General features: G+C 42.2%; 1 protein-coding gene across 1 annotated transcript in view; it reads left to right on the top strand.

Annotated features, from left to right (window-relative positions):
* Positions 1-24494, top strand: part of TERB1 (telomere repeat binding bouquet formation protein 1) — a 643822-nt gene that overhangs the window by 309136 nt on the left and 310192 nt on the right. The window contains exon 14 of the mRNA XM_029608198.1: positions 2671-3000. Coding sequence (XP_029464058.1) covers positions 2671-3000 — 330 coding nt within the window. The remainder of the gene's footprint in view (positions 1-2670; positions 3001-24494) is intronic.

The raw sequence follows: 24494 nt of genomic DNA, 5'->3' as shown, positions 1-24494 counted from the left end.
GCTCACCAGTTGCAGTCTCAGCATACAGCAACAGCTCGCCAATTCCTTGTCCTTTTAGGACACATGGCGTCCTCAGTCCATGTCACCAATGGCCCACCTGGCCATGAGGTTCATGCATTGGACTCTGAGGTCACAATAGATTCAAGCTGTTCAACCTCTGTCGACCATTGTCCACATCACCGACTCACTCCGTCTGTCTCTCGCCTGGTGGAAAGATCAGACCAATCTTCTCCAGGGACTGCCCTTTCAAGTGCCAGATCCTCAACTCACCCTCACCACCGACGCTTCCAACCTCGGGTGGGGAGCCCACGTGGACAATCTACAGTCTCCAGAGGAAGCCAAACAGAACTTCGAGCAATGCAATATGCTCTCAGGGCTTTTCAGGAATGCCTATCAAATCACATCATCCTGATTCAGACGGACAGCCAGGTGGCCATGTGGTACATCAACAAGCAGGGAGGCACAGGCTCCTTCCTTCTGTGTCAGGAAGCTGTGCAGATTTGGGCAGAAGCCCTATCCCACTCGATGTACCTCAGGGCCACCTACTTGCCGGGAGTGGGCAATGTCTTGGCAGACAAACTGAGTCATGTCTTCCAACCGCACGAGTGGTCTCTCAGCCCCTTGGTAGCAGACTTCATCTTCCAACAATGGAGTTATCCCCAGACAGACCTCTTTGCATCCCCTCAGAACCACAAAGTCAACAATTTCTGCTCCCTCATTCGGAGCAAGCGCTCTCAGCCCAGAGATGCATTCTCCCTCTCGTGGGCAACCGGTCTGCTCTATGCATTCCCTCCACTTCCTCTTCTTTCGAAGACTCTTGTGAAGCTACGTCAGGACAAAGGAACCATGATCCTGATAGCACCTCACTGGCCATGCCATGTGTGGTTTCCCATACTTCAGGATCTCTCCATCCGCAGGCACATTCCCTTGGGAATGAACCCGCATCTGATCACTCAAAACGATGGATGCCTACGCCATCCCAATCTTCAGGCCTTGTCCCTGACGGCATGGATGTTGAAAGGTTAATCCTTCAACCACTTAACCTTTCAGATTCGGTTTCTCATGTCCTGATTGCTTCACGGAAGCCTTCCACAAGAAAATCTTATTCCTATAAATGGTAAAGGTACACATCATGGTGCACTTCGCAGTCCCTTGATCCCTTTTCCTGTCCAATCCCAAGGTTGTTGGACTATCTCTGGCATCTGTCAGAGTCAGGTCTAAAAACCTCTTCCATTAGAATGCATGTCAGTGCGGTAGCCGTCTTCCATAAAGGTGTCGGGGATGTCCCTATATCAGTACAACCCCTCGTAACACAATTTTTAAAGGGCTTGCTCCATATCAAGCCACCTTTATGTCCTCCGGCCCCTTCTTGGGACCTTAACCTGGTTCTTGGTCGGCTCATGAAACCACCATTTGAACCTCTTCACTCCTGTGACCTAAAATATCTCACATGGAAAGTGATTTTCCTATTACCTATCACTTCAGCTCGCAGGGTTAGTGAGTTACAGGCCCTAGTTACCTATCTGCCTTACACTAAACTCCTGCAAGACCGGGCGGTACTCCGCACTCACCCTAAGTTTTTACCCAAGGTAGTTTCAGAGTTTCACATTAATCAATCCATCATACTACCTACCTTTTTTCCCAGTCCCCATTCCAATCCAGGGGAACAGGCTCTGCATACCCTTGACTGTAAACGGGCTCTAGCTTTCTATCTAGACCGTACAGTTGTCCACAGGAAGAGCACTCCGTTATTCATCTCTTTCCATCCCAACAAATTAGGGCAACCTGTGGGTAAGCAGACTCTCTCCTCCTGGTTGGCGGACTGCATATCTCTTTGCTACCAGCAAGCAGGCATTCCTTTTCAAGACCGTGTTAAAGCACACTCTGTGAGGGCCATGGCGACTTCAGTAGCACACCTATGTTCGGTGCCGCTTCCTGACATTTGCAGGGCTGCCACCTGGAGTTCTCTCCACACTTTTGCAGCCCACTATTGCTTGGACAAAGCCGGAAGACAAGATTCTATCTTCGGCCAGTCTGTCCTGCGTAACTTATTTCCAACGTAACGTACCTACACCCTTCCGCCTGCCCGGTGGGGTTCAGGATGCCCTCTATAAAATTCTACCCCACTTGTTGTGCCTGTTGCACGCCGTTGGGTACATTTGCTGCATGTTCGGACATCCTCAGCTCGGTACTCACCCATATGTGAGGACTACCATCCTGCTTGTCCTGTGAGAAAGCAAATGTTGCTTACCTGTAACAGGTGTTCTCACAGGACAGCAGGATGTTAGTCCTCACGAAACCCGGTGTTGGGTTCGTAACGTTTTGTTATTTTATTTTGGCACGGCCTCTAGCTTTCAAATAAGACTGAAGGGGGACCCCTGCTGGCTGCAGGGTTAGTGCCATGCTGGGCATGCCCAGTAGGGGCCAGCCAAAGTTCTGGAAACTTTGACAGAAGTTTTCCGTGATTGGGCTCCATCCTGATGATGTCACCCATATGTGAGGACTAACATCTTGCTCTCCTGTGAGAACACCTGTTACAGGTAAGCAACATTTGCTTTAGCCTTGGAAAATGCCTGTAAAAGGAAATCAACTTTATGTATACACTTTATTTTCAGCATATTATATAAATAAAGAGCAAATATGTATTTACAACTATCTTATATTTTATAGGACATTAGCAGTAACTTTCTAATGATGGAATCAATGAATAACAATCCAGAACAGATTAACTTTGGCAACAGGGAAGTAAATCACTGTCTTCGGCATAGAGAAATGTACCAGACAACAAATACATCAAATGAAAACCTTTGTAGAAACTCTTGCATTCCACAGCAGCCTTGGGAAGCTCATAGAAATGGAGATATCTACCCCAAACTGTACCCACGTGACAAAAGAGGAATGCAACTGTTTGATACAACACCAAAAGTACATAAGAACAGTAGCCAGTTTAGAGCTAAAACAGATGAGGTTGCATCAACGTACGAAGATAACCTGTTGATGGTATAAAACAGTTTAATATGTAGAAAATTATATTCATTAGTACTCTTAAAGAATGTAAAACAAGTGGATTGGCCTATCCTGGTTGCATAATAGTTGCATCTACATACTTTCAAGCAGGAGACATTAATTTGAAAACATCTTGTGCAATACTCCCAGCAAAAGTTAATCCAAAGACACTCATTCTCAGTAACACTGTTGTATGATCAAACAGCATTATAGTAGAGTTAAACTGTTCTTCTGTGTTGCCAGTTTAAAAAATGTCCTCGTCAGCTAGCAAGTGACTATTATAAAAGTATTTTTGTGGAGAATATAAACTTTTATGATACTTTGTATTACTAGTTTCCATTCTCTACTGGCAGAAAGTATGGTAGGTGTGAGTGTAAAGTCAACTTGGTTTCTTATGAAAACATTAGGTGGAACATTCTGAAATTTCATTAGTGTTTTAGATGTGATATTGTCTTAAAATATAAATGTTGCATAATAAAAAGACTGATTTAATAAAATTACTACTTTACAAAGCACTTGGTTAAAAATAGACCAATTTTACTATTTCAGAGTAAATAATGTTTTTCGATTCTCAGACAGTAAGCAACCTCAGTGGAGGCACACTATAGGTCATGTTTGGAGAGCTTTCTAGAAAAAGCTTCTGAGCATATGTGGAAAGGAATCTGTATGATGCTGAGCAAGCTGCTACTCAGTTTCCATTTTCCATATTTTATTACTCAATGCATAATTAAGCTCTGGAATTCATTGCTTGAGAATGTGGTGAAATTAATTAGTGTAGCTGAGTTTAAAAAAGGTTTGGACAAGTTCCTGGAGGAAACGTCCATTAACCATTATTGAGGTAGAGTTGCAGAAATCCATTGCTTATTCTTGGGATGAGCAGCTTGGAATCTATCTACAACTTGGGATCCTGTCAGGTGCTTGTGACCTGGCTTGGCCACTGTTGGAAACGGAATACTAGGCTTGATGGACCTTTGTTCTGACCCAGTATGGCATGTTTTATATTCTTAAGTTGTCTATTGTTTAAGGCACATTGTTTCTAAAGAAATTGGGCCAGATTTTAGTAGCTGCGCGCGGGCATAGATTTGTGCATGCAACCCGGTGCGCACAAATCTACGCCCGATTTTATAACGTGCGCGCAAGGGGCTGTACACTTGTGCACCTTGCATGCGCTGAGCCCTAGGGGAACCCCAATGGCTTTCCCTGTTCCCTCCGCCCCCCAGCCCTAACTAAAAATCCCCCTGACCTTTGTTAAATAAGTTGCGTCTGCCTCTGAGCAGGCGTAGGTTGTGCGTGCTGCCACGCGATCCCCCAGCATGGCCACTGTGCTTGAGGCCTCAGGCCCGCCCCCACCCAGGACTGCCCCACCCACTGCCCGCCCCTTTTTTTAAGCCCCGGGACATACGTGCTTCCCGCGGCTTGCGCATGTCGCCGGGCCTATGCAAAATAGGCTCGGCGCACGCAGGAGCGGGTATTCGCAGTTACACGCATAATCCTTTTAAAATCCTCCCCATTACTACTTATGTATTCGCTTTATCTGTTAGTCCATGTACACATTATTTCCTGAATCATTCAACCTACATCATCAAATGTTCAGGTTAGGTATATCTATAGAAAAGCTTAAAAACAAAATAATTTTTTGCCATAAAACATGAGTAGTCTGTGGGTACACGATCAATCAAACTGATTGACAGGTGAGATAATGATGACAGCAGCCAATCAGCGATCAATTCCGGTCTACGCCCCGCCCACACACCTCCCACTCCTCATAGAAGTGAATGGGATTGTAGCCTGGCCCCTCCCCCTCCTCCCGCCCTCAACTCCACCCCTCCCGTCCCTGACCATGCCCCCTCCTGCCCCTGGCCCCAACTCTAGCTCTGCCCCAGGCCCCGCCCATGCTCCTCCCCCCAATAGAAGTGAATGGAAAGGCCCCTGCCAGCCCGGCCCCCAAACCAACCCCCCTATGATGTCACTGGTGGCCACACCCCCTATGATGTCACAGATATGACATCACTGGAAGTCCACACCCTCACCACAACCCCAAAAACACACCCCCTAGAACATCATCAGAAAAGGCCCTGTCACCTTTTAATGATGACAGATTTAATGGACTCTGGCTGTTTTTGATGATCTCACCGGAATTACAATACAAAATCCAAACCACCCCCAAAAATGTGGCCCCTAGAACATCAGCAGAAATGTCCCTGATGCTTTTTAATAATGACAGAGGCGGAAGCATGCTTTTTTTCTAGCCCCCCTGTTTTAAAAATTACTAGCTGTGAGGTGGCAGGAAACTGTGACTCATTCTGTATACAAGGATTTGGTTTTCTTTTTAAAAAAAAACAGACCTCTGTATTTACAGCCATATAAAACAAGCAGGCACCAGCAGATCTTAAAGAAAATGTATTATGACCCAGGCACTGTAGCTAGTTTTGCTGGTATAAATCCCGACTGATTGGCTTACAGATCGAGATGCTTATTCGCCACACAAACCTGCTAGGGTATATTTTAAAAGAAACAAAAGGTAGTGAACTGCATGCAATGTATTTTGCATAGGTATGCCCAAAACATGCAAAACCGGAGTAGTCTATGGGTATGCTGTCACTCAAATCCCCCAAGCCAAACCCCCAATAATGTCACGGGTATAACATCACAGGAAGTCCACCCCTCACCACACCGCCTCCCCAAAAAATACACCCTTTATAACATCAGCAGAAATGTCCCTGATGCTTTTTAATGATGACAGAGCCAGAAGCATGCTTTTTTTTTTCTAGCCCCTCTGTTTTAAAAGTTACTAGCTGTGAGGTGGCAGGAAGCTTTCTCTCATTCTGTACACAGAGACAGGGAGAATCTACCCCCCTTCCCTCCTCCCCTTACTGTCGATACGCATGCCCCAACCCCCAACTTTCCATATCCTGGCAGAGTGAAATCTGAACAGAAGATAATTAACAGCAGGGTGTGGGGGGTCTGCAAAGGTAGATAAAAGAAGGATTTATTTTTCTTTTAAAAAACAGACCTCTGTGTTTACAGCCATATAAAACAAGCATGATTTTAAAGAAAATTTATTATGACCCAGACACTGGTATAAATCCTCTTTTTCAGACTGTTAAAACATGTACTCAGGCAGTGACCAAAAAACAAGTGACTGATTGGCTTACAGATCAAGATGCTTATTCGCTACACAAACCTGCTAGGGTACATTTTAAAATAAATAAAACCATAGTGTCTGATATGGATGCGCAATGGCAAGCAGATCTGGTTGACCTGACCACCTTGTCTGGTTATAACAGCGGCTACAAATACATTTTAACGGTAATAGATGTTTTGTCAAAATAGCATGGGCTGTAAGCCTAAAAACAAAAACAGGTCGTGAAGTGGCCGAGGCATTTGAAAATATATTTAAAGGCAGCCGTGTTCCCAACAAAATACAAACAGACAAAATTAAAGAGTTTTTAAATAGCTCTGTGACGAGTTTGTTAAAATACAGAGGCATTCATCATTTTGTGACCAACAACGATGTTAAGGCAGCAGTTGTGGAGAGATTTAACAGGACTTTAAAATCCAAAATGTGGTGATACTTTACAACATGCAACACTTTTCGATATGAAGATGTGTTTCAGGTTTTTGTGAACAGTTATAACCAAAGCTTACACAGAAAAATACAGGCCCGCTCCATCGATGTAACAGCCTCAAACTCTCTGTGGTTCTGGAAAGTAATCTACAGCAATAACAACAAACATGAACCTCTAAGCCTTTTTTTTTTAAAAAGGGGGATCATGTTAGACTGTCAAAAACTAAAGGGAAATTTAAAAAAATTTATGAACAAACATGGACAGATGAGATATTTATAATAACTGATGTCTTAAACAGGGAGCAGAAATCAGTGTACAAGATACAAAATTATGGTGAGGAAGCCATTCAAGGTTCTTTTTGTCCTGAAGAATTATAGAAAGTCAGCCTTCAACAGGACAGAATATACCGCGTTGATAAGGTTCTAAAGGTAAAAGGGAGAGGTAAGAACAAGCAGTGCTTCGTGAAATGGCGAGGGTGGCCTGAAAAATTTAGCAGTTGGATAAAAGCATCAGAGATTCAAGACGTTTGATTTGAAAAGGCCTTGTATCGTAAAAATAAAAAAAAATGAATGAAGGGGGGGGGGGGGTGTTACATAACGCTGCCTAGTAATGCCTCTGTGAGAATATTTCCACAAAACACCAGCTCTAATTTCACCACACAAATAGCCAGGCCTTTGGACCTACAGGATCTGTGGGAAGTGGGGCTGGTGGAAATACAGTACCCAAACACATGGGATAATATTAAAGAAGACCATAAGTGTTGCGGACTGGACGGTGGACCCTTGGGCCAGCCTGGCGGAACAGAAGGCTCTGCTGAAGAAGGTAGGCCAGGAGGCGGAACCACGGCAGAGGCACAGGTGGAGTCTTCACCCTGGAGATCCCCCCAGGAGGAGCCCGTAAGGATCCGGACCGCTGGGACTTAGGTGACGGTAGCAAGACAAGTGGAGAAGATTCCATCTTCTCCACTGGAAGTCCAAGTGGAAGTCCAAGATCCCCCCAGGAGGAGCCCGTAGGGATCTGGACCGCTGGGATTTAGGAGACGGCAGTGAGAAGAGATGAGAAGACGATCCAAAAGTCGAGGCAGGCGGCAGGCACAGAGAGTCGGAAGCAAGCCGGAGTCAGGAGCCAAAGAATCAAACCAAGGGACTGGATCAGGAGCAGCCGAGACTGGCACAGGAACAGCAGGAGCAGATTCAGGAACAGCAGGAACCAACACAGGAACAACAGGAACGCAACTAGACACTAACAGAGAGACCTCGTTGCAAGGCAGTTCTCTGCAGGCAGACGCCTGCTTAAATACTTTGCCGGCGTCTAACGTCATCCAGGGGGCTGTCCAGCACTTCCGGGTGCTGGACTTTTAAAAGGTCCCTCTTCGCGCGCGCGTGCCTCAGAGGGGGGCGGAGTAAGGAGCGGGCCTCGGCGGCGTCTCCCTCGTGGAGACGCCGCTGCCACGCGGCCCAGAAGGCCCGAAACACGGCGGTTCCTGACGCAGCCTGGAGCGGAGGAAACAAGGTAAGGACCCGGTCGCTAGACTAGTGACCGGGACCGCAACAATAAGTATATTGTCACCACTTTGTTGTACGAAGAGGGTATTATGCAACCATTCAAAACCTGGTGGACCAAATGAACCACAACATGAACAGTCTCCTTAAACCCATGCCTCCACGAATCATTTATGACCCCAATATCCAAAGAATCAAATTAAAGTCAAAGGACAATGCAGTAATTTCTGCAGAGGATGATTTAGCGACCATTTTGGGGCTAGAAGCTAAAGCAAATATGAAGCGCTCGCTATTTCCAACGGATATCACAGGCGGGTTTAATACCCTATACCTGTACACAGATATTGTAGAGCACCAGCTGGTGAGAGACTATTTTGTGCAGCTATTTCGCTGTGTTCCTATTAAAGAGGGTAAGGACGAGTTTATCACCTTCACTTATGATAAACTGCATTATGTCCCTGTGTACAAGCAGCACATAGACACCATAACTTTTGAAATAAAGATAGACCAGAACCAACACGTCTCATTTTGCTATGGGAAAGTGATCCTTAAGCTACACCTATGACCCTGGAAAACTATTTTTTAAAATGGTTGTGGTTAATGACTATGGGGACCCTGCCGCATATAGAAATTACTATGCAGCACAGGCCGGTCACAGCCTTTCGGGGTATTACGGCACTCTGGTCATGTTCGGGGCGGAGATTGGCAGTGTGTTTCATAGTCTCTTTAGAAAAGCAATACCTCTTTTGAAAAGTGGTTTTGAGATTGTTAAACCTCATGTGAAAAGTGCAGCAAAAACATCGCCAAAGATGTTATGGGCCGTGTCACAACAGCCGTTCTGAATAAAATGAACAATAACACAGAGCAGGAGGGGTCAGGATTAGTGGTTATTAGAAGAGCTGTTAAAAGAAAGAGAAGCAATCAACAGGGGCCTCCTGAACCTTTTAAAACAAAGAAGACCAAATGAGTCAACCGTAAGGCTAAGAAGAGAAACCTCTCCACCAAGAAGCAAGATATATTCTAAAAAAACTATGGCTTCTGTACATCAGGGGACTGAAGAATGCTTGAAATCAGAATTGGATCTGTTTCAACTGGCCCCCACACAAACCAGCATAGAAAAAAGTATTTATGTGGAGATTCCGCCATTATCTGCCTTGACAGAAACAGCCCCTTTAGATTTTTATATAGCCGGACATGGCGAGGATTATCTGGATTTGAACAACACGTAAAATTGTGAAAGAAGATGGGTCCGATCTTGATGTAGGGGCCAAAGTAGCTCTCGTGAATTATCTAATAGCCTCTATTTTTAGCCAGCTGGATGTCACTCTCAGAGACAGACTCAGTCAGAGCAACAATTGTTACCCCTACAGAGCTTCTCAATTATGGTGAGGGTCCTCTCAAAACACAGTTTACAAGCGGTCTGTTTTATAAAGACACAGCCGGAAACCACGATGTGAGAGACATGGGGACCCGTAATACTGGTTTTACCAAAAGAGCTTTTTTTTTATAGCAATTAGCCATAAATAGAGCTTCTGGGACATTTACATAGCAATCTGTTTTTTTCAAGAAAAGCTGCTCATAAATGGCGTGGATGTGAAAATTAAACTAATGCGGAACAAAGATATGTTCTGCTTAATGAGCGGAGATGCCGATGAGAAGTATAAACTCCTTATTTTATCTGCAGCCCTCTTTGTAAGGAGAGTGAAAGTATCCCCGGGAGTGTGCTTGCGGCATGCAGAAGCACTGCTGAGAGCTAATGTCAAGTACGCCGTGGACCGTGTCGGTCTGAAAGTCTTTAGCATACCGGCTGGCGCCCATGTGACTAACCAGGAAAACCTCTATTTGGGGCAGCTACCCAAAATTATCGTATTGGGCTTTGTGGATAATGATGCTTTCAGCGGTAATTACTCTAAAAACCCCTTCAGTTTTAAACATTACGATATTAACTTTGCTGCACTGTATGTGGATGGTGAGCAAGTCCCTGGGAAACCTCTCCAACTGGATTTCGATAATGGCTGTTGTGTCAGAGAATACATGCAGCTGGTTCAAGCATCGGGTAAACATTTGAAAGACAGTGCTCTCTTGATTGGTCGTCTCGAGTTCTACCAAAGTTATACCTTACTGGCCTTTGACCTATCACCTGACCAAGAGTGCACAGACTACTACTCTTTGATTAAAACTGGTAATCTGCTGGCTGAAATCCATTTTGACAAAGCTTTGCCACACACGGTGAATATGATTATGTATGGTGTCTTTGACAACGTGATAAAAATTAACCACAGAAGGAACGTCCTTTTTGATTATGATGATGATGAATACCGTACAGATCTTCCGAATTTTAAAGAATGATCTGTATGTTACAAAATCTTTTGTAGACGTCCTGCCCAGTGACTGGCTGTCTGATGTACAAATAGAAAGGAAACCTGCAAGCTTGATGGTAAATACCTACCCCCACAACCTTCCTGGAGAACACTGGTTAGCAATATATGTGACTGAAAATGGCACAGGAGAATTTTTTGATTCTTATGGGCAACAGCCTGATAGCTTGTTCTTCCCTAACAGTATTATGAACTTTTTCAATAAACATTGTGAGGATGTTTTATACAGCAGCAAACAATTGCAACACCCGGTATCTACAACCTGTGGTAACCATTGTGTGTTTTCCTACCTCAGCGCTGTAAAGGGCTGTCTTTTGAAAATATTTTAAAATTGTATTCTGAAGAACCACTGCAAAATGACAAAATGGTTTTACAATTTGTAAAACACAACAGAGAACATATTGTATGTCTAGATCTTTTCGCTGTCTGTTTAATGCCCCCCAGATGTGTGTACCATACCAAGAATGTTGTACTAATCCTAAATAAAAACAATGTCTCTCTTGAGAGTTTTTTGAAAAATGAACCAAATGTCTATAGTCTATTTTTTTAAAAGTCTTTTTTATTGAAAAGATATAATTACCCATTCAACCATTTGTATGTGTCAAGTACTTTACATCTTTTACGGGAAAGGGGGTCTTTGCACTTGACAGTCTTTGTGGACATTTCAGCAGTTGTCGCAGAAGGATTTTCCTTGAGTTGTACCAACAAATCCCTGTTGGCTGGATCACCCATGAGGTGGAGGGCGTGTTTAGTTCTGCCAGGGTTTGCATAAACTCTCCCCAGCCTTTGGGTATCCTCCTCTGTGAAAGAGCACGGGTCTGTGTAGCTCCACGAACCAGGACTAATAGGTTAGAGCCACTTACAGGCTTTCCTTTGTATACAAAAGTCCCATTACTCTCCCAGGATGCAATGTCCTTATTCTTTAACAGTTTATTGAGAAGTACTTCTGCATTTTTTCTATAGCACATGCTGATACTATTTAACACTTCCTGCAGAATGGGGTCTGGAGGGCTATTATGCTCTAGAAATGCAGACGTTGCTGTATCATCCTGTAGGAGTAGATACAGATTTATTCTTTCTTTTTCCATTTCTCCATGTCTGTTAAGCACCAGATAGCGCTGTAACACTTCTGAATAGCATTTGGCTTTCTCATATTCAGACATACCAGAACTTTGAAGTATACCTTTCATTTCTTCATCGAGTCTTTGAGCTGCAGTGGTTCTAATATTTTCCTCAAGAACTGAAGGACTTCTCAAATGATTAAGTTGTTGACTAGGCACTAAATTCATTTTTTCTGTGTACTGCATTAGTGTTTCGCTCAAAAGACCTGTGATGAGTGGTAATACAAAGCCTAGCAGAGGCCCGATAAAACTCCCCGACTGCTTCACCAGCTTCTTTCTTTTTTTACGTGTTATTCTTTTATCACCCAGAATCCTTATGGCTTGACGTGTCCTTTTCAAGATGTTTATCTGCTGTTGTGATAAAGGAATATTACCTTTCAGAGTGTTTAATGCGATCTCCGCTATGGCCCCCACTAAATCATTAGAAGCGGCATTTAGGATAACTTTTCTCTGCTGCGGAGAGGCTTTAACTAAAAGATTTAAAAGAGCTAGGTTCCGCTTTAAGCGAGCAGACATGGTCTCTGGGACACACAAAACAAATATGTGGGGGGGGAGAATATATATTCACTTCTTTTTATGGAGGGGCTGTGTTTTTTCACAATATGCCATGGTCCATTCTGGTGGAAAGATGTTTGTCCTCAGTCTGTAATACTCAGGGGTCATAGCATCTAAATCCACGATGAGATATCCATATGGCTTTCTGATGGGATCCTCAAAGGCTTCTAAAAAGAAGCGTGACTTACCATGGTACATCTGTCTGGCTAAAACAGTGATTTGCAACTTGTCTCTAGATTTCTTAAAGAGTACCATACATTTGGTATTTAAGGCTATAGTTCTGCTTGTTTTGCCTTGACAGAAGACATTTTGTACAATATATATAGGGGCAGATTTTAAATACTTGCGCGAGCGCGTACTTTTGTTCGCTGGATTTTATAAGATACGCGTGTAGCCGCGCGTATCTTATAAAATCCGGGGTCAGCGCGCGCAAGGGGGTGCACATTTGTGCAAACTGCGCGCGCCAAGCCCAGCGCGCGCTGCCTGTTCCCTCCGAGGCCGCTCCGATTTCAGAGCGGCCTCGGAGGGAACTTTCCTTCGCCCTCCCTTCCCCTACCTAACCCACCTCCCCGGCCTTATCTAAATCCCCCCTTACCTTTGTCGGCAAAGTTACGCCTGCTGAAAGCAGGAAGCCCCGGGACTTATGCGCGTCCCGGGGCTCTGCGCGCGCCGGCGGCCTATGCAAAATAGGCGCGCCAGCGCGCAGGGGTTTTAAAATCCGCCCCATAATACTCAGATTTCTGTGATGCACGTATTGTGTGAAGGCTTTCTCAATTTCATCACTTTTACAAGCAGAAGCCATTAAATCATCAACAATAACCATATTTATTTTATTGTTTGTAAACAGTTGATCATCATTAAAAGTATCAGGCAAAGAATCTATAAAGGTAATAAAAGTATATTTATACAACATTTCTTTATACAAAGGTTGCCAGCAACTATAACACCATACAATATTATTAGGCATGTCAGTCAACACACGCCACACCCCACCCCGCCCTGCACACACCCCGCGTGATCTAGCAGGTTTTTAACAAAGAAGCTTTTGCCACTATTTGACAGTCCAGCTAAAATACACGAAAAGGGGTGCCTCCAGCGCACATCCACAAATTCAATATCCATAGGGCAGCATGATAAATCCCTCTTTTATCACTCTTTTATCGTGTACACCCCTTTGTGTTTTCTTAAGTAGGCCAGTCTCTATCGACCAAGTCTTTTTGTTTCTTATGATCCCTGTATCTTTTTAGGACTCTTGTCCACAGCCTCAGTTTTATAGTCAAAGACGAGATCTTTCAAATTAGTGAAATTGATCTTTTTATAATTTTCTACATTTAGCATAAACCCTTTCACTTTCATACTTTCTTTCCGCTGGACAGTTTGTAGCCATATGTTTTGGGTCCAGCCGATACAAACTCTGTGATATACTCATCTCCAGGTATCTCGCTCTTCAACTGACATAAATAATCTCCCAAAGGGGGGTCACTGGCACCCTCATGATTCACAAATATCACAGAGTCTGTATCGTGGTACAGACAATGTTCTTGCAAACTGTCAAGCAGGTTGTACAGTTCTAAACAAGCATAAGCAGTTGTGAAACAGGCAATGAAGATGTTTGTATTACCTGACAACACGCTGAGGTCTTTTGAATGCTTCCATGTCACATAGGCTGTTTCATCATCAATAAAATTGCATGATGAAACCTCATATTCGAGTGAAAACAAATATTTACACACATCGTCAGGATCTCTCACAATACTTGTAACAGGTAGGTTTGTTCTTTGGCCAAACTTCCCCCATAAAGAGTTTAATAAAAGCTTAGCAATTTGACGCTTTGCGGGGTTTATATTAACCTGTTCAGGCCTTAAAACTACACCTTCTTTTTTGTAAAAATCAGAAATATACATGTTTTGTTTTTCTACATCAGTACAGCACTGAGGGTAACCAGAGGCCTCCTGTTTTTGATGGAGATGCATTTTTATGTATTCAGAAAACAGACTGACAGATTTACGTTCAAAGTGCCATATTTCACATATTTCAGCAACCACATACCCTTTTGCAACAGCCACATTCACCTCCACAGTGCACCAAGTCCCTACAAGGGCTCTCCTCGTCCATGTGGGTGCACATGTCCTGCAGACTATTGTCAGCGCATGTGCGGCACAGCGGGAACATGAGCTTACCACTCACACAGACTAGTAATACAGGGAAAAAGATCTTTCGTGGTGGATATACTTTGGCTTTAACAAGCCCAAAATAGTCTGAGAGGGGACCAAAACTGTCATAAATGATTTGCGGGTGGCCAACTGGATATTCCTTGGTTTTATTGACAAAGGGGTATAGACTTGTAAAATCATAGTAATGTATTTTTTCATCAGGCCTGGCTTTATAGTACAAACAAACAGCATTGGTTCTACCACCAAAGACAACATCTCTGGTTACTAATGGCTGCGGTAGGTCAGATTTAACCAGAAAGTCTGCACAACCCCTGATATTTTCTTCCATTCATGTTCCCACAAGCTTATGACCTTAAACCCTCTTCTTTTCAGGAAATGTGCTTTGATTTGTGTTTTGTAATTGAGAAAACCAAAGGTTTTAGGCGTTAAGGGGTTCTGGTCTTTATCATTATAACAGCTCGGACAACCGTGGAAAAAACAGCCATTAAATTCAAAAGATGTTTGTACCCCATCAATAAGTGCATAACCATCAAGAAAATAGGGACCCACCTGCTTTTCACCCCCCTTTAAAGCATGGGTGATCTGTATTTGCTCTGCGGCCTCTGTATACATCAGCCACTGGATAGAGGATGTTGAATGTCTCTTTGTGTGTCTGTGATAGTTGTCTGGAGGGACGAGTGCCACAGTCTTGGGTTCTAAAAACATAAACCTGTACATAGCCATGCACACAGATGCCAGTGTTATATATTGGAAGGGATCTCTTCATCTTTTCACAGTTTTAGATCTGCCATCCTGCTCTACAACCACCTCTCTCTCTGTCATAGCCATGATTTCTGTATAAATCATGAGTACTGTATAAGATACACGCCTGTCTCAGAATGTTCACATCCTGTTGGCAATAATAGGCAAGCTCCTTTTGTAAATCAAAGGTGTTAAATTGATTGTCCCTGTACCACTTTAAAAGTTCCTCTCTTTCTCCAGGCAGTATATTCCCATCTCCAGAATACTCAACACCAGGCATAGGCCCCACATAATTTTGATTAACCCTGGTATTAAAAAATATGTGGGAAATAGCCCTTACAACCTTGAAACCCCAGGGCTTGTGGAAGCTTGCTAAGCTTTATGAGCAGGAAATTTAAAGAGTCTTTAAACCGTATAACCAGGGGTTCTATCATGATTTATAAGAGCTTAGCATCCTGAGCTAACAAGTTCACATCCATCTTTTCCTTTAGCAGCTCTCTAACTACAAAATAACCATCATAGCCTTTAGAATTATATGCTATGAAGGTGTATCTTTTGAACTTTTTGTCACAAAAAATCTTAACAAACTCAGAAATACTCTCTAGATCTTTGAACTCCCAGTTTCTTGTGTTGTTTAAATCTGTTGCGTATAGATTTATTTATTTATTTATTTATTTATTTATAAACTTTTATATACCGGTATTAGTATGCATACATCATACCGGTTTACAATGTAACTTTAAAGGTAGAAATTACAATGAACAGGGAGGGCGAACAAGGAGGAGTATACAAAGAGCAGGAGGTGGAGGAATTAAAGCAATAAATAAAAACTGCAACGGACTATTTACAGGAATATACAAGGCGTAGGCAAGATACTTGCAGAAGTCGGTGTACTTAATCAGGGTAGGCTTGTCAGAAGAACCATGTTTTAAGTTTTTTTCTGAACTTGGCGTAACATGGCTCTAGCCTGAGAGTGGTAGGGAGGGTGTTCCATTGTTTAGGGCCTGCAATGGATAGTGCACGGTCCCTAGTAGAGGAGAGGTGGGCTTTTTTCAAAGGGGGAATGGAGAGGGTGCCTTTGTTGACAGTGCGAGTGGGTCGTTCAGTGCGTATAGGACGAAAGGGTTCATCCAACCAATTGGAATTGTGCGAGTGGATGGACTTGTGCACTATGGTTAGAATTTTGAAGAGAATTCGGGATGCGATGGGGAGCCAGTGGAGTTCTTTGAGTATTGGGGTAATGTGATCAGCTTTCCTTGAGTTGGTGATGACCCTGGCGATGGCATTCTGGAGCATTTGTAAGGGCTTGGTGGTGGAGGAGGGTAGGCCAAGGAAGAGGGCATTACAGTAGTCCAGCTTTGAGGAAAGGGTGGCTTGGACGACGGTGCGGAAGTCATGATAGTGGAGGAGGGGTCTGAGTTTCTTCAGGATGTGAAGCTTGAAGAAACCTTCTTTGAGGATGGAGTTGATCTGTTTTTTGAGATTGAGTTGTTGATCTATGATAACCCCAAGGTCTCTTACTGTGGGTTGGGGTGTTATGACGTTGAAAGCTGGATCGTTGGAGATCGGTGGTTTGGGAGGGAGGTGAGGAGAGATAAGGAGCAGCTCTGTTTTGGAGGAGTTTAGAGCGAGGTGGATGTTGGTGAGGAAGTCATTGATGTTGGCAAGACATGTGTTCCAGAAGGCAAGGGCATCTGAGAGAGAGTTGTCTATACATGTTGCTGTTAAGCAGAGATGGCACCATAATGTGCAATTATGATTGTGACTGTACGGCTTCTGGCAAAATTTACAGAAGCTTCACTCCCCATAGAGCTTTTTTACATCTAAGATTCCATAAAAATGGTCATCATGTAGCAACATAAAAACAGTTTTATGGAATTCAGGTCTGTCCTTTGTCTAAAAGCAACCCCATTCTTTTGTATAAAGCACAACCCTTATGTTTATACCTAAATGTTGTTCAAATGTTGAGACATCATCTAGCATGAACTTCTTATGTTCTGACCACCCTAGCTCTGCGTAGTTTTTTAGCATGGTCTAACAGCTTTGCATCTGTGAGCTTTATTGGTGACATGAGGGCTTGTGTTATTCAAGTCTATTAAATACATTCTCTTTTTATGTACGATTTGGCTGCATAGAATAGACCTTAAAACCCTTCGTGTCCCTCCTCCCCCCTGTTCCGTATAACAAGAACGACAATACGGAATGTCTCACCAAACTGTATCTCTCTATAACTTTGCAAGAGTTTACTAACTTGATCTAAGAAATCTAAGAAACTTTCCTGAAAACAAAGAATTATGAAAACCTGTAGAATGTAAATGTACCTGAACATAATCATTAGATAAACTTCTATTGCTTATTTCACTTAGAACGTGCTGTATGCCTTGCCTCACAAGGTTTTGTGCACCTATGAATGAATCTATTCTATCTAAATTAATAAAACGAAATTCCTCTGAATAAAATACGCCATTAAATCACGGCTCCACCTTCTCACAAATTGCACAAAATTAGTCGGTTCATTTTCTGCAGATGCATTTTCAGAGGGCCCTGATATACAATTATTTACCATCCCTCCTGAAACATTGTCATCCATACAATTATCTAAGGCCATGCTTTCACATTCTTTATCTACTTCCTCCCTGTGCACAGGTCTGCTGCTGTCTCTGAGGTTCTCGCTGTCTTTTCTTTTGGAAATAGACCCTTTTGTAGCCTTTTCACAGTCTAAAAATTAAAAATAATAAAAATTAACATGGGGGTGTCATACTTTTTATTGATTTTACAATATTTTAAGAAGAATTTTGTAAAACTATAACACTATAAATTCTTACTCTTTTGTTTATCTCTTGGCTTTTGGTATGGTCTTTTGTCAGATTTCTTTGGCATATGCTGCTCTTGGTCTGTTATATAAAAAAGACACATGGTAATACCTTTTCATTTACACAGCTGTGAAATAATTGGAGGTTTACCCGTATAGATATAAAAATGCTTCCTTACCTTCAACAGGTTCCCCCCCCCCCCCTTAAGATATTACTGTCTTTTCGTTTGCATCATTTTCACGTTCTAAAAATTACAAAATAAAAAATTTGGAACATTTGGAACATAAAAGCCTGTTTCCTGCATACATTCACAATCATAAAATATATATTTTTCAGATATTTGTGCATCAATAGGAGGCATACACTACAAATGCTTGTCACCAGCAGTCAGGGTTCAGCACATAGCTTACAATGTCTGCCCCTGCATTTATACCTCTTGTCCACATACGCTTCACATTTTTCACACAGTATTTTAAACAAGCACTCAACTTTTTTTAAAGCCAGAACTGTATGCCTTTCTAAACACTCTTTAGAATGGCAATATAGTCTGCATTTAGGACATTTCTGTTGTGCACCAACATTGTCTATACATGTTGCTGTTAAGCAGAGATGGCACCATAATGTGCAATTATGATTGTGACTGTACGGCTTCTGGCAAAATTTACAGAAGCTTCACTCCCCATAGAGCTTTTTTACATCTAAGATTCCATAAAAATGGTCATCATGTAGCAACATAAAAACAGTTTTATGGAATTCAGGTCTGTCCTTTGTCTAAAAGCAACCCCATTCTTTTGTATAAAGCACAACCCTTATGTTTATACCTAAATGTTGTTCAAATGTTGAGACATCATCTAGCATGAACTTCTTATGTTCTGACCACCCTAGCTCTGCGTAGTTTTTTAGCATGGTCTAACAGCTTTGCATCTGTGAGCTTTATTGGTGACATGAGGGCTTGTGTTATTCAAGTCTATTAAATACATTCTCTTTTTATGTACGATTTGGCTGCATAGAATAGACCTTAAAACCCTTCGTGTCCCTCCTCTCCCCTGTTCCGTATAACAAGAACGACAATACGGAATGTCTCACCAAACTGTATCTCTCTATAACTTTGCAAGAGTTTACTAACTTGATCTAAGAAATCTAAGAAACTTTCCTGAAAACAAAGAATTATGAAAACCTGTAGAATGTAAATGTACCTGAACATAATCATTAGATAAACTTCTATTGCTTATTTCACTTAGAACGTGCTGTATGCCTTGCCTCACAAGGTTTTGTGCACCTATGAATGAATCTATTCTATCTAAATTAATAAAACGAAATTCCTCTGAATAAAATACACCATTAAATCACGGCTCCACCTTCTCACAAATTGCACAAAATTAGTCGGTTCATTTTCTGCAGATGCATTTTCAGAGGGCCCTGATATACAATTATTTACCATCCCTCCTGAAACATTGTCATCCATACAATTATCTAAGGCCATGCTTTCACATTCTTTATCTACTTCCTCCCTGTGCACAGGTCTGCTGCTGTCTCTGAGGTTCTCGCTGTCTTTTCTTTTGGAAATAGACCCTTTTGTAGCCTTTTCACAGTCTAAAAATTAAAAATAATAAAAATTAACATGGGGGTGTCATACTTTTTATTGATTTTACAATATTTTAAGAAGAATTTTGTAAAACTATAACACTATAAATTCTTACTCTTTTGTTTATCTCTTGGCTTTTGGTATGGTCTTTTGTCAGATTTCTTTGGCATATGCTGCTCTTGGTCTGTTATATAAAAAAGACACATGGTAATACCTTTTCATTTACACAGCTGTGAAATAATTGGAGGTTTACCCGTATAGATATAAAAATGCTTCCTTACCTTCAACAGGTTCCCCCCCCCCCCCCTTAAGATATTACTGTCTTTTCGTTTGCATCATTTTCACGTTCTAAAAATTACAAAATAAAAAACACTGCTTCACACATGCTTTTGATGTCTTTTGCAACTGCTTCATTGGTTGTTATGGAGAAAAAGAGACGTTTGGGTATAGACATTAAGGAAAAAACATTTTCTTACCTTCAGAAATGTCTTGGAGCTTTGTTTTTTGCTCTGAGGCCTTACTGCAACCCGGTTGTTGGTCTGTGCTCAACACTGTATCTGTTTTTGCAATATTTTCTTGTTCTAATAATAAAACAGACAAACACTTTTTTTTAACCACAGTTTTGAAATCATATCTAAAAACAAAAAAGATACAATAAAACTATTAAACCACCTTTCAGTTTTCTTTGTTGCCTCCGTTTAGTGAGTGACAATTTATTAATAAATCCAGACTTCTGCCTTTCTTTTTTGAAGAATCCATTTCTTTTCAAACTCTTCAGACCTTACAAACTACAGACTGGTGAACCTTTCTTGTCACTGGCCATACCCTTTTATCACCACTATAAGGGCGTAACCACCAACAACGCTCAAAACCTGTGTATTGTAACACAAAAGTTACCTGGCCCCTCTCTATCATGTGGTGGACATCTGCAACAACTAACCCAGACCCCCCCCCCCCCCCCCCCCACCCCTTATAGAATAAGATAGTTCTCTTGATTGGATTCATTTACAGGCCTTTTGTGTGTATTATCAATATCTCTTTAGATCTGAAGCCATTTCACAAAACTACAGTCTGTTGAACCTTCTGTGATTTAATGGTTCCTGACCATTGTTTCTTCCTGATTAGATCATGAGTCCAGACATCTACTCGCACCTACGTCATTACAATATCCACCCCCTTTTGTTCATGAAAGGTAGTGTGTTATCATCGCCTCTTTAGGTCTTGGGGGTACTTTACAAATATAGACTGATGAGCTTTTTCAGTGCTTTAATGGTTACCCCTCTGTGTATTCCTTCATCCCCCCACACAGCAATCCTAAAAAATATTGTGTATTATAACACAAAACTGTCTGCCCTAAACTGTCATATGTTCAACAACTGTATTGTCTACAGCAGCCCCACCACACCTTATGGGAAAGGCCTTTCTCTTGAATGACTTGTCATCCAGGTCTCTTTTTTCTTCCAAAGATTACACATTACACATTGTCTCATCCTGATTAGATTAACCATTTACAGATCTTGAGTCCAGACAACTTCCCCCACACTTAGGTCATTGCAATGTTCATTCCTTAGTTAATGAAATAGTTGCTGTATCAAACATTTTACAGTCAGTGCATTGTTATCAATGAGACTTAATAAAACCATAAGATATCCCCCCTTTGTAGCCCCACCCAAAAATCTTCCATAGATCCTTAAATCACAATTGATACATTTTGTTAATTCTGATATATATTTATTGGTTGTTTTTATTAACTAATCTATGTACATGGCAAAATGTATATATTTTCAGAAGTGTGCATTGTCAATGCACACTTCTGAAAATATAGACAAGAAAAACCTCACTAGCAAACAAAGGCTGTTTTATTATGCAATTTTAAAAAAGGACTGGTGCTTTCTCCCATAGATGATGACATTTATATATTTTATCATTAAAACCTCATCTGTAGATCTAAGCATGCTGTTTAGTTTTTCCACTGGATTTTGAGCAGTTTTCACACTATGTATAAGATATATGACCAGATTCAAATCACCATTGTTTAGACTTAGTACGCCTCTTTTATATGCTGCTAATACAATAAGATTCAAAACACATTCTAGGCACAACCTGTTACAAGCGGCCCTTAATTTTTCCTGGGTGTCAGAGGCAGTCCAATAAACACAACTATGGTCCTCCTGACTCGGTTCATCAATGAGACAGACGTCGCAGTCATTATGGCGAATGTTAGCCAGACACTTTGTAAGAATGCTGTACACAGCCACCCTTACAATAAATCTAAATGTCATTTTTCGAAAAAGGCCATGTATTAGCGGTGGCTTTGGAAACCCTATATAGCTCCACCAGCTGAAATCGTGCACATCTTCAGGTTTGATTTTTTTTTTATCACCTTCTGAGTCTCGTGGTTCTTTGATGTTTGGGAAAAGACAACACAAACAGGTCATTTTGATATCTGGTGTGTCCCCATATTATTCTGTTTGTAAAGATCCTTCATTTACCTATAAAACATAATGTAAACATTAAATTAAAGCCTCTTCTAAACAAGCTCTCTATTATAGATAGCTCCCAAACATCCTACCCCTAAAATGCATAATTAGAAGGAAAGAGATTTTTCTTACCTTACACTCAAGCTTTTCCAGCAAATAATCTGCTTCAGCATCTAATGCGGCTTGGTGCAGCTCTATATCTGCAGAGTCCAAAGCATTTTCATTGACCAAGGCTAGATCCTGCGAATCAAAAAGCTTTTGTCCCAACGGAAGTTCATCAAATTCTGGCTCTATGATTTCTTCTTCTGCACTTCTTTTCCTGCAAGAGTATGATTTGTGCACTGGTGTATCAACTTCTGTTTCAGCATATTTCAGAAGGCCTCTTCGCTTATGGCACCTCTTTAGTTTTGGCTGCTGCTCGCTTTCCATGTCCAGCCGTTTAGGGGTCTCATACACATCCATTATTTTATTTTCAGGATCACAAAGGTAAAGCTTTTCATGAACAGCTACAACCCTTCTGCCTGGAGATTATGTTTCTCTATCACATGCTTACTTCTACAGCCGGTCTTGCAAGTTTGGGCATGTCTATGCAAAATACCTTGCATGCAGTTCATCACCTTTTTGTTGAGGATTTATACCAACAAAACTACCTACAGCGCCTGGGTCATAATACATTTTCTTTTAAATCTATTGGTGCATGCTTGTTTTATATGGCTGTAAACACAGAGGTCTGTTTTGTAAAAGAAAACTAAATCCTTGTGTTTTCTCCACCTTTGCAGACCCACACTCAAAACCCTGCTGTTAATTATCCACTGCTCAGATTTCAGTCTGCCAGGATAGGGGCGGTTGAGGTTGGGGCATGCGAATCTACAGTGAGGGGAAGAGGGAAGGGGGAAGATTCTCCCTGTCTCTGTGTACAGAATGAGAGAAAGCTTCCTGCCACCTCACAGCTAGTAACTTTTAAAACAGAGGGGCTAGAAAAAAAAAGCATGCTTCCGGCTCTGTCATAATTAAAAAGCATCAGGAACATTTCTGCTGATGTTCTAGGGTCGCATTTTTTGTGGATTTTGGATTTTATGTTGTACTTCTGGTGAGTTCTTTTTTTTTTTGCAAAATAATTTTTTATTGGGAGGAAACATCAGCAGACATTAAGTCCCACACTACAGCAAATAAAAACAGGATACATATCAACTGATACAATCCAAGGAAAAACAGTAACAGAGCAACAACCACGCCTCCATCCCAACACATTTTACCTTTTTTTTCCCCCTCAACCCTTTCCCCCACAATACCTGCAAAATCCAATAACCCACACATCATCATTCACACCACACTCCAGTCTTGCTACAGCACTCGCACCCCCCCAACCCCCCTCCACCCCTATCTCCCTTCCCTTACAGAGTCCAGGGCTTATGTCCAACTAGAATCATATCCACCAGCCCATAACCCTTCCTGCACCGCCACTGGCAACAGGTTAACACATGTTTGCCAGCACTCCTTATACCACTTATCAGGTTTCCGCTGGCCCAGCACAAAGTCTAGGTGTTCAAGCTGGAGAAAGGAGGCCATTCTCTGAAACCCGGCCAGAACAGACGGAGAAGCATACGGGGCTGCCCAGTCGGCGAGTATCGTGCGACAGGCCAGAAGGATGGCCACTCTGCTAAATTTGTCCTTTGAATGACAGACTTCTGTAGAGCAAGCCTGGGGGCTAGCCAACAAAAATTGTCCAGTTGCAGGCACTGGGATGGCAGTACACTGCAGAATGACACCTGAGACCGAGCCCCAAAAAGCGGACAGAGTCTGGCAGCAAAAAAGGCGGTGCAGGAGCATGCCCTCATCAATTCTACATTTTATACAAAGAGGAGAGTCCGTACACCCCATCTGAAAGCGACGAGTATCAGTACAGTAAATGTGATGCAGAATTTTAAACTGGACTTCCCGAAGCCCAATGTCTGGAACCTGCCTGTGCACCACAACAAAACATTGTTCTGTAGACCATTTTGTCGCCAAGTGATCCAGTCGACTCTCCATCCGTAAGGCTCGTCCGAGCTTTGCCCATCCAGATATAGTGTTAGCGAGAAGAGCCGTGTCAAACAGCTTAGTGGCAAATGTGGACTCAGCCGTCCGGGCCTCTGATGTCCACTGTAGAGAAGTCAAATAATATCTTGCTTGCAAATATGCAAAACAATATCGGTTAAGTAAGTGATAAGTGTTACTCAGAGTAGCGTAGTCCAATAGTACATGCGTCTCATGGTCATAACAGTGGAAAGCGTATGCCACACCCTTGCAAGCCCAGAGTTGAAACATAGCGCCACAATCCCTGCCTGGCGCAAAGCCCACATTTCCCAAAAATGGCATCAGCATCGAGATTAGCCCCGCCATGCCACCATGCAAGCGTAACCATCGCCATGCACGGATACAGGGATGTAACAGGATTTTAGGGAAGGTCAGCGTTCGGCACTCCCTCTCGCTCATTTGAATAATGCTTAGGGGTGACCAGGGGGCAGACATATGGTTTATTAAACCCGGTTCACAGTAGCTATAAGTATCAGTGAGCCACTCCCCCACAA

This window comes from Rhinatrema bivittatum, chromosome 7 (assembly GCF_901001135.1).
Source record: "Rhinatrema bivittatum chromosome 7, aRhiBiv1.1, whole genome shotgun sequence".
Taxonomy (NCBI): Eukaryota; Metazoa; Chordata; class Amphibia; order Gymnophiona; family Rhinatrematidae; genus Rhinatrema; species Rhinatrema bivittatum.
This window is presented reverse-complemented; position numbering and strand designations above follow the sequence as displayed.